General features: G+C 37.0%; 1 protein-coding gene across 1 annotated transcript; it reads left to right on the top strand.

Annotated features, from left to right (window-relative positions):
* Positions 1-5,818: 5,818 nt before the first annotated feature.
* Positions 5,819-7,986, top strand: LOC141913861 (uncharacterized). The gene is made up of 2 exons (XM_074805026.1): positions 5,819-7,337; positions 7,877-7,986. The coding sequence occupies exons 1-2, from the start codon at positions 5,819-5,821 to the stop codon at positions 7,984-7,986; spliced, it is 1,629 nt and encodes a 542-aa protein (XP_074661127.1).
* The last annotated feature ends 3,609 nt before the right edge of the window (positions 7,987-11,595 follow it).

Here is an 11,595-nt window from a genome sequence, read left to right as displayed (position 1 = left end):
GAAACATATTTTACCTTTAGGCCTTAGTGAAAAATCCTTAAAAATGTGTAGGCCTTATCTTTAATGCTCATAGGTGTATTGATTAATGCTGACAATTGTAAATAGGATTATTGCCTTTGCACTGGTAACTTGCCGTATGATGGGCATGTCAAAGTTTATCAATAACTTCATTTTGGGGCAGACTTTTTTGAAGAACTTCTTTTAAAGCTGTAAATCTATTTCAATTTCATCAAACTCTGAGAGCAGACTTAGGCATTCAGTTTTTCATCATTTTCGAAACTGCTATTCTTTATACTTAAATAGCATTGACGCTTCCGATGAGCCAGTTGATGGGCCTATTCCTGGGAGGCTCATTAATCATGGTGATAAGAAACAAATCAATTCGAAGATGAAGGTATTGGAGACTGATGATGGCAAACCTTTTCTTGCTTTATTTGCTACGAAGGATTTGAAAAAACATCAAGAATTGTTGTATGATTATGGCTTGGATAGTTATCCTTGGGAAAAGAATGTAAGTTGGTCATGGATTTTAACACATGTTTTCTATTGAGTACTGATTCCATCATATAATCAGATAAATTTTCTTTCTCAGGAAATGAATATACAGCTAGGTAATTAACGTAATGAATAACGTATCGCATTTGAACCCAAGATATAGCCTGCTTAAGTCCGATCAGCGTATCTCAAATTTTGATACAAATGTATCATTTTTTATGTCAACTATATGTCTGATTTTAGAAAATTATCCATCCAATCCTGATCAATTTTCACCAGTTATAATTTGAAAATAAATAACGATGCATATTAGGCTACATTTGTAGGCCTATCACTAGGCCAAAATTGTTTCATTGTGTTTTAGGTTAAATCAGACTTCAGCAGACTTAAAAAGGGGCTCTTAATTAACTACTGGTAGTCTCTTACTATATTTATGATATGGCCTCAGTGAGCTCAGCAATGATATGGTTTGCTAGAGAATTATATTTCTATGATGATCTGATTGATGATATGACCCGAGAGAGGTCTGTAATTTGTTGTAAGTTTAGTTTGCTTATTGTTTTGCAAAAAGGGGACATACTCTATCTGTAACTGTAAATAAGCTACATGTTGTAACAGCACATTTCATTCAGACTGCATGGATGATAGATGCTCACTCCAGTGATACCTACAGATGGATTGAAGTTTCATTCAATACACTAGTTTGAACCTCAATCTTTTCATTATTAATTATTAGAGTGTATTTCAATATGAAATTTATAGTGTATGTCCCTTAAAGCGTGTTATGGAGTTCATCCTTGGGGGTTCGTACTTTAAGTTGTTCAAAAGCATTTGAAAAGAGTAAAACAGTGGAGTACAAACACATATTTCTATGATTGTGGAATGTGTATGAAATATTTTTCATCCTTTGTCCATTGAATTGTTCCTGTTATAGATAATTCATCCGTGGTTGAAGCTTGCATCAATGAAGGATCATCCATGCCCAAGAATCTTGGTATAGAAGGTAAATCATATATGTTTTAGATTCAGAATGTTTAAACATAAACTTCAACGAGAATACATCCTTCTGAAAGAGTGGGGTATACTTGCTTAAACACTATCAATTCATAAATGATTCAGTCCATGGTTATAGTTAAATCTGATTAACTTTATGTTGTTAATCAGGTGTAATTATGTTGTTAACAACCCACAAGTCACTTATTGACTTGGCCATAGGATTATAGGCCACTTATGAATAATTCACCCCGCAAGGTATAAGTAAATCTTATACACTTGCAGTTGTAAAAAAACTCACAAGTAACTTACGTATGCTTGATCTATGTAGGCTATTTAATTGATTTACCCCGCAAGTAGGCAAATCTTAAATGTATTATTTGTTTGACTATATGCTGCTATTAGTTCACCACTCAAATATTAGTCTGAAAGTTCTGACCAAAAGAGAATAATTTCTCCCTCAAGCTGATATCTTATGCTAGAAAAATATCTCCATATGAGCTTTGTATCCCACCAGGTCCTATTTAAATTTGAAGTTTTCACTCATATTATTTGTTACTCTTATATAGGCTACGTGTATAGATAAGGGCATAAATGCCAAAAGGTGTCATTTTAAATTGGATGGGAAGTAAGACTATTGAATGTTCATATGAAATATGGCGTAATATACTTTTATAATAATGTGAAATACATATATTATACAAGCACCCATCCATCCAGACACGCCATAAATTTCAGGGTTGCATCTTTTCAACATTATTAGTAATTGTAACTGTTAGGTACAAAAGACATGATTCACCTCCACAAAAATTAGTCAAATATTCACTGCTGACAATTCATTTCCATTGCAAATAAATCATCATCTGTCGTTTATATTGCTGATAAATCGTCACCAATTGGAGCTTGCAGTACGGATGAAATGTCGTCTGTCGTTTGCGTTACTGATAAATCATCACCAATCGGAGCTCGCGGTACGGATGAAGTGTCGTCCGTCGTTCGAATGTCATCTGTCATTTGTGTTACTGATGAGTCGTCACCAATCGGAGCTCGCGGTACGGATGAAATGTCGTCCGTCGTTCAAATGTCATCTGTCGTTTGCGTTACTGATGAAGCCAGTATTAAATAATAAAAAAAAAATAGCACTTGATACTTCTGAAGATACCGAATTTTCTTGTTCTTCTAGTCAGTACTTTTGCTCTGCTGACTTCAACGAAAAGTTCCTCCCTATTAATCGAAAGTTTAGTTTAATTCATATTAACTCTCGCAGTCTTAATAAAAACTTTAGTCAATTAAAAAGTAACTTAAAATCTATAAGTCATGTATTCGATATTATAGCAGTGACTGAAACATGGACTAAGTTAAATGACAACAATAATGCGCTATATCACCTTGACGGATATAACTGTGAATTTCAAAGCCGATCATTTAGCAATGGTGGTGGTGTCTTTTTGTATATAAAGAATAACATTCAATATAAAATCCTTACTGATTTATGTGTTTGTAATAATGTATATGAATCTTTATTCATTGAAATTAAGAATGTAGTTGTAGGCGTTGTATACAGGACGGGTCCTGATATCAACTCTTTTAACCAATCATTTATTGATAAACTTGAATCCTGGCCTTTGATTAGTAATCGTAAATTTTATATACTGGGTGACTTCAATATAAACCTCCTTGACTATAACGAAGACTCCCGAGTACAACATTTCTTTGATTCTATGTGCTCCTTATCATTTCTACCGCTAAATGATAAACCCACTCGAATAACTGAAAACTCTCAGTCAGTCATAGATAATATTTTCACAAATGACATACCATTGAGTAAACATGTACCGGGTTTACTCACCTTTGACATTTCAGATCATTTGCCTGTTTTCGTATTTTCTGATATTACTACCTGTCAACCCACTAGAGACTCTTTTTTCAGGCGCCATTATCCTAAAAAATCTATTTTATTATTTTGTGATGCGCTTTCAAAAACTGACTGGGATCCAGTGCTTGGTGACCCTAATCCTGAGTCTTCATATACCGTGTTTTTATCTATGTACAAAGAATTATTCGATCATTTCTTTCCCCTCAAATTGTGTGAACAACCCTCGGCTCGAAATAAGGAAAATAACCATAAGTGGCTAACTCCAGGGCTCCTTATATCGATTAAACGTAAGAATTCCCTCTATAAAAAGTATTTGAAATCTCGTAACTCTGACGATAAATCTGAGTATACTATATATAATAATAAGCTTAAACACTTACTCAGATTCGCAGAGCGTTCGTATTACGCTTCTTGCATTGATTTTTCTAAATCCAAGGTAAAGGATACATGGAACGTCATTAAAAAGACCTTAGCCTTGAAGGGCCCTCCAAAATTACCATCTGCCTTATTAGACTCCTCTGGTACTGTTATAAATAATTGTAAAGCTATTGCTAATCTATTTAATGATTATTTTAGTACTATAGGCTCCTCTATTGCTAGCGATATACCGCAACCAGAACCCAATAGGGAAACACATGTAACTAACATATCTGATAATTTCTTTATGTTTCCGGTTACTGAAATAGAAATTCATGACATTGTTTCACAGTTTATAGGCAAAACTTCATCTGGATGGGATGAAATCCCTATGTTTATTTTTAAACAGTCTATCGAGCATATTTGCAAACCGTTAATGCATGTAATTAACAATTCATTTGTTACTGGTATTGTCCCATCGGGTATCAAAATGGCTAGGGTAGTCCCTGTTTATAAATCCGGTGTTATAAATAATGTGTCCAATTACCGCCCCATTTCACTTTTACCAGCATTTTCAAAACTTTTTGAAAAAGCTGTTAGCAACAGGTTATCTTCTTTTATTGATAAACACAATATTCTCTCATGTAACCAATTCGGTTTTCGAAAAGGTCTCTCCACGTCACATGCTTTAATCGCATTTACTAATAACATCACTGAGAATCTAGATAATGGAAAATTTACTGTTAGTATCATGCTTGATTTAAAAAAAGCATTTGACACTATTGATCATTCTATATTATTAGACAAGTTGTATAGTTACGGAATTCGAGGGGTTGCTCATTCATGGTTCAAATCCTACCTCACTAACCGCTTACAGCAAGTGTCGTTCAAGAACTATTTATCTGATGTCAGTCCCATTCCTATAGGGGTACCTCAGGGTTCCATCTTAGGGCCCTTGTTATTCATTTTGTTTGTTAATGACATCGTTTATTCTTGTAATTTAAACTTTTTACTATTTGCTGACGATACGACTGCCATTAACTCTCATTCCGATCTGAATATACTGCAATCAAATACTAATGTTGAGCTCACTAAACTGTTTAACTGGCTAAACTCCAATAGGCTATCTGCTAATCTGTTGAAAACGAATTATATGCTTTTCCATAAAAAGATCAATATTCTTGATGATATCGACCTTGTAATGGGTAATGTTTCAATAACTAGAAACAGAGAAACAAAATTCCTTGGTGTAATAATTGACGACAGCCTAACATGGAACTCCCACATAAACAAGCTGTGCTCTATTGTTAGCAGAAATATTGGTGTATTAAGAAAAGCACGACGTATTTTTCCTAGATCCGCGCTCATCAAGTTATTCAACGGTTTCATCCTTCCGTATCTACAGTACTGTAATATCGTCTGGGCATCTAATTATGTAACTAGGTTACGACCCCTTATTTTGCTTCAAAAACGCGCTATTCGCATTGCTAGTGGGGTAAATTTTCTAGAACACACTACTCCACTGTTCAAAAAGTCGTATCAACTCAAACTTCAAGACATCAATGTGTTCCAAAATTCTGTACTGATGTATAAATCTGTCCATGTGTTGCTGCCTGTCAAATTGTCCAATAGTTTAATTCGTATTTCTGATCTTCATTCCCACAACACCCGTAACTCTAATCAATTTCGTTTACCTTATTACAGAACCAATATCAGGATGTTTTCTCCTAACATTAATTGTATTAGAGTCTGGAATTCTCTTCCAACTGAACTTCAGCAAGCATCCAACATCGATATATTCAAGCGGAATTTGAAAAGACATATAATAGGATTGTATTAATACTTATCATACTTGTGTTTAACATCATGTCCATCCATTCCGCCAGGGCATTAGGCTTTTTTTCATATACCCCCCTTTGGGGTCCCTTTTTGTCCTTTTTCTTTACTACGCTTTACAGTGTAGAAGTACTTTCTGTAACTTTTCTTTTATGTAATAGTGATGACTGTATTTCTGTATTGTATCTCTTTAGTGAAGAAATAAACTTATTATATATATATATATAATCCTCACCAATCAGAGCTCGCGGTACGGGTGAAATGTCGTCTGTCGTTTGCGTTACTGATAAATCGTCACCGATCGGGGCTCGCGGTATGGATGAATTGTCTTCTGTCATTGGTGTTACTGATAAATCGCCATTAATCGGAGTTCACAGTACGGATGAAAAGTCGTTAGTCGTTTATATTGCTGATAAATCGTCACCAATTGGAGCTCGCGGTACGGATGAAATGTTGTTTGTCGTTTATGTTGCTGATAAATCGTCACCAATTGGAGCTCGAAGTGCGGATGAAATGTCGTCTGTCGTTTGCGAAACTGATAAATCGTCACCAATCGGAGCTCGCGGTACGGATGAAATGTCGTCCGTCGTTCGAATGCCGTCTGTCGTTTGCGAAAGTGATAAATCGTCACCGATCGGAGCTCGCGGTGCGTATGAAATGTCGTCTGTCGTTTGCGTTACTGATAAATCGTCATCAGTCGGAGCTTGCGGTACGGATGAAATGTTGTCTGTCGTTTGCGAAACTAATAAATCGTCACCAATCGGAGCTCGCGGTACGGATGAAATGTCGTCCGTCGTTCGAATGCCGTCTGTCGTTTGCGAAAGTGATAAATCGTCACCGATCGGAGCTCGCGGTGCGGATGAAATGTCGTCTGTCGTTTGCGTTACTGATAAATCGTCACCAGTCGGAGCTCGTGGAACCGATGAAATGTCATCTGTCGTTCGAGAAACTGATAAATCGTCACCGATCGGAGCTCGCGGTTCGGATGAAACATTGTCTGTCATTCGTGTTACTGATAAATTGTCACCAATCGGAGCTCGTGGAACCGATGAAATGTCGTCCGTCGTTCAAATGTCGTCTGTCGTTTGCGTTACTGATAAATCATCACCAATCGGAGCTTACGGTACGGGTGAAACATCGTCTGTCATTGGTGTTACTGATAAATCGCCATTAATCGGAGTTCACAGTATGGATGAAAAGTCGTCTGTCATTGGTGTTACTGATAAATCGCCATTAATCGGAGTTCACAGTACGGATGAAAAGTCGTTAGTCGTTTATATTGCTGATAAATCGTCACCAATCGGAGCTCGCGGTACGGATGAAATGTCATTTTTCGTTTATGTTGCTGATAAATCGTCACCAATTGGAGCTCGTAGTGCGGATGAAATGTCGTCTGTCGTTCGAGAAACTGAAAAATCGTCACCGATCAGAGCTCGCGGTTCGGATGAAACATCGTCTGTCATTGGTGTTACTGATAAATTGTCACCAATCGGAGCTCGTGGAACCGATGAAATGTCGTCCGTCGTTCAAATGTCGTCTGTCGTTTGCGAAACTGATAAATCGTCACCGATCGGAGCTCGCAGTGCGGATGAAATGTCGTCTGTCGTTTGCGTTACTGATAAATCGTCACCAATCGGAGCTCGCGGTACGGATGAATTGTCTTCTGTCGTTTGCATTGCTGATGAATTGTCACCAGTTGGAGCTTGTGGTACGGGTAAATCATCCCCCGTCATCGGTATTTCAGATGAATCATCCACAATTTTAGCTCCTGTTATTGAAGGTAGGTCTAATGTTTTTATAATCTTGCACTGTTGTCATCGGAATATATAATAGTCATTTTTGGCCTCAATTGCGAGTGTTTCTTCCTAATGGTATTGTCATGGTTTATTTAGGGATGGGATCTTGAACATATTAGACAGGTTTTTTGATCAGTCACTTGCAGTGTTTTCAATAAGAGCTAAGTCCCAGAACATATTCCACACATAGTTCAACAGAGAATGTGTTAGAGGGAACGAACTAAAAGCACCCATCAATTTCATCATTAGATATTAGATGATTTCTCAGTTTGGTCGAGTGGAATCGCCCTAGTGTGCTCTTAGGACAATAGGTATTTATCGTGCCAAAGTATTGCCTGTTTTAAACACCCTACGAAAGACTAGAGATTTATGTACAGAGGCCTGGGGCTATAAATAATTCACCCCGCAAGGTATTGGTAAATCTTAAGTTATCAGTTGTACACAGCCCACAAGTCACTCATATGCTTGATCTAACTCACTTATAAATAATTCATCCCACAAGTATAGGTGTACCTTAAAACAGTTTTAGAGATCTGGTGTAAGTCGGACGGACACGTAAGGACGAGAAAATGTCAGAATAAGAAAAATTTCGATTCAAGATTGAGTCTCATCATGGTAACAAAATATGCATAGGTACCAATATAATAAGGAAATATTAAGTTATTCTACTATTCAACGCCCCCTGGTGACCATATAGAATAACTTATGTCCTTAAAACTCGAAACAATCATAGATGATGTCATGAGCTACAACTTTCCAATTGAATGTGGTTACAAAATATGCATAGGTACTAATATAATATAGAAATGCTAAGATATTGCATTATTCAACGCCCCATGGTGGCCATATACAAAATCCAATTACCTTGAAACTCACCACAATCATAGAACATTTTATGAGCTACAACTTTCTAAATGATTGTGGTAACAAAATACGCTTAGGTATCAATATAATGTGGAAAAACTTTTTCCCACTTACGAATGAGTACTGGTGACACCAAGATGGCCACCAATTGCGTCATAATTGGCTGATGAAAAATACCTGTCTCAGGTATAAAACATCCCTTTCTAAACAATACCCATCACAAATTGCAATGAGAAATGGTAAAAACCAGTAGGAACTCAGAATTCGGGCCAACATTAACATTTTTGGGCACTAAAAAGGTCATAGGACGGCCATCTTGAGTCCGATTGACCCAATTTTTGTTATGCTGATGAACCCTGGGGAGATTCACATATATCCGAAAGATCAAGGTAATTGATCAAAGCGTCTTCGAAATTTCCCTCAAAAGTTCAAAAACGTGTAAAAAGTGCTGATTTTGGCGAACAACAATGGCTGCCAGTCGGCCATCTTGAATCTGACAGGGCCAGTTTTTGGGCTGAAGATGTGTCTAGGGTAGATACATGTGTAACCCAAATATCAAGACATTACCTTGAAGCGTCTGCAAAACTTCCCAAATTAACTGGATTCCGTGTACGGACGGACGACGGACGAAAAGTGAACGCAATAGCCCGCAGGGACTAAAGTCTCAAGTGGGCTAAAAAGAGGACTATCGCATACTTTTAAACGAGTGTTTGTTCAATGACATCCAAAGAGTTAGTGATTTCAGTATTTTCAGTCTGTTGGCATTCAACGAACTCGTGACATTTGATTTCGGCAACTTCAGAAACGCGTCTTTTATTAAACATCACGATTCTCACCAAGATCAGCTGAGCCATGAAAGTCCACTCTTTTCTGTCTGGATTAGGATTTTTCTGTCCTTCTTGTATTTCATCAACGCTCCAATTCTTTAAGGTCACAAGGTCATCCGTAAGTGGCGTGATAGATTTCGTGTTGATCTTTCGAAGACGTTTCCTCCTATTAGCAACACACGACACCATATTGTTCCAATGGGCACGGTATAAATATTCAAAGTCTTTTCCTTCATTTTGAATGTCAACGGAGTTAATCTTGACGCCGTAGCTAATTTTAAGAATTATGGAATGCTTAATGTAGCTTCCTAATTGGACAGCCAGTTGTGGGGAGTCACTTTCTTCTGAAAGCGATTTAACACCTTTGACCACAGCATCGAACTCCTTTCCTGTTATATAATAGTTTAAATCATTTTTTGTTCCGGCTTGTTCATTCAATTTGATCAATAAACGGCCAATCAGACGAACTTTTGATCTGACGTTTGCGAAATCTTTTAATCTTTGCTCTTCGGAAGTTCCCAGTCTGCCTAACATGGAGAGTGCGAATTCCCGTATCAAGATATCATTCCTGACAGCTTTTGCGATGCCAGGGTTGGCAGCAGTTTCCTTCAAATTAAAGACATCGTTTACTGCAGCGATCTGCTCGTCATCCTCACTCAGGAACGGCATAACCATAAGGCGGCCGCATCTCACATAGTCCGCAGATGGCTCCTTTGACGAAGGTTTGAGAAGACATGCCTTCATATGTTTCCATAGTGAGTTTTTTAGAAAGAGACCTTTGCAGTACTCACAAAAGATGAAGTTAGAAGGGCTCTCTACGGACGTTGGTCTCCGATTCACTACAAGCTCACCACCATCACCACTACTTATCACCTGTAAGGGTGGTACAAAAAATTTACTACAATATTTGATTTGAATGCGGAATAAAATTGAATGGGGTACGGGGACTCACTAGATGGCGCCAAGTTCCACTCGATCGTTAGTTATGAAAATCAGTTCATGTTTAATGAAATTTGAATTTTATTTTGGGCATCCAAATCCGAAAATTATCAAACAAGTATAAGGAAATAGATTTCACTAATAATTGATTTACTCAGGGAGAAAAGTTGAAGGGAATTTAATTGAAATGCATAAGAAATTGAAGCGCAGTAACCCAGTGCTACTTAACAAACTGACAGAATTCTCACTTGCCACAGTCAAGTTGCCGGTACCACATTTGATTTGATGTTTACTTGCATAACAAAATTTGATTGAATTTGGCATACAATCACATTGCTAACTAGCATATCAACGTCATCCATCCCTAGCAGTGAATTAAGAAAGATATTTTCCCGACCATTGCACAATTACCATGGACAAATTTTGCGCAGTACAAATTTACATGGTGCAAAACAAATTTGCTCCCAAAAATCAAATCAATTTCCTAAAAATCAAATTTGAAATAAAATTCTTGGTTGTAAAATGAAAGCTGGAAGTAAAACAGTAGACGATACCGCGATACCGCGCGTTCGCGTGAACACCTCATATTTTCAAGAAAAAACCCTGTAAGTTTTGACGGGTTCGTTTGCAAAATTTGGCCTCCTAGGATTTGGAAAGTGGATAATGCAGTAAAACATGACTAATGAATACATGTACAGTAAAAAAGCCTTTCATCTAGAATAAACCATCGTATTTAATTTGCTCCATTAGTATAGCAGTATGTAAAAACCTATGGCTACCCCAAAAATTACAAAAATAATAGATTTTGTGGAAGTTATTTTGAATTAGACTATTCTGATTTGCGCTGGGTATGCCTGTATACATTTAACATTTATCAAAGAGATCTAATTAGCAAATCACATTTTTGGTAAGGGTGGTTGGGAATATATGCAAGGTGCAGAACTAGTTTTGATTTACGAACTGTCAAAGTCATTAGTATACCTTAATATTATGATGGAAATTGCCCAGATTCTCGAGTTCGTACAGGCGTTTTTTCTTCTCTGCTGATCCATTAGGTAATGACATGATTTCTTTCACTTTCTCTTCATTGTAATGGATATTACAATAATGGGGTGCAATTTTAGAAGTGAACGTATTTTTGCAATAATAGCAATGATTAACCTTTCTGTAATCCCTTTTTCCATCATTTTTTTTATAGACCGGAATGGTAACTGAAAATATTTCATGAGTAGAATGGACATAATATGAATTTGAAATGTACAACGAAGTGGAATATTTAGTGCCAGAGCAAGTGATTATTACAAATGTGAAATAAAAGCATTGTTAACACGTTGTCATCTGGTTATTTGGTAGCAAAGGCTTTAATGATGTAGGCTGTACTTAAGGCTCAAAGCCTGTTTAATTTATTGTATTCAATTTATCAAAACATGCCTACCATTTCTCATGATGTATCGATACTTGGCAGCTATTTGATTTTCTTGTTCATCAACTTCTCGAGAAGCATTGATTTGACTTCCATCTCCATCATCTTCACAAGAGGCATCGACTAGACGTTCATATTCGCCACTTTCACTTGGGTCTTCATGTGGAGCGTTGATAGGGTCATCATCAT

Source organism: Tubulanus polymorphus, chromosome 12, assembly GCF_964204645.1.
Source record: "Tubulanus polymorphus chromosome 12, tnTubPoly1.2, whole genome shotgun sequence".
Taxonomy (NCBI): Eukaryota; Metazoa; Nemertea; class Palaeonemertea; order Tubulaniformes; family Tubulanidae; genus Tubulanus; species Tubulanus polymorphus.
Note: the sequence above shows the minus strand (reverse complement) of the source record. Positions and strands in the feature narration are given on the sequence as shown.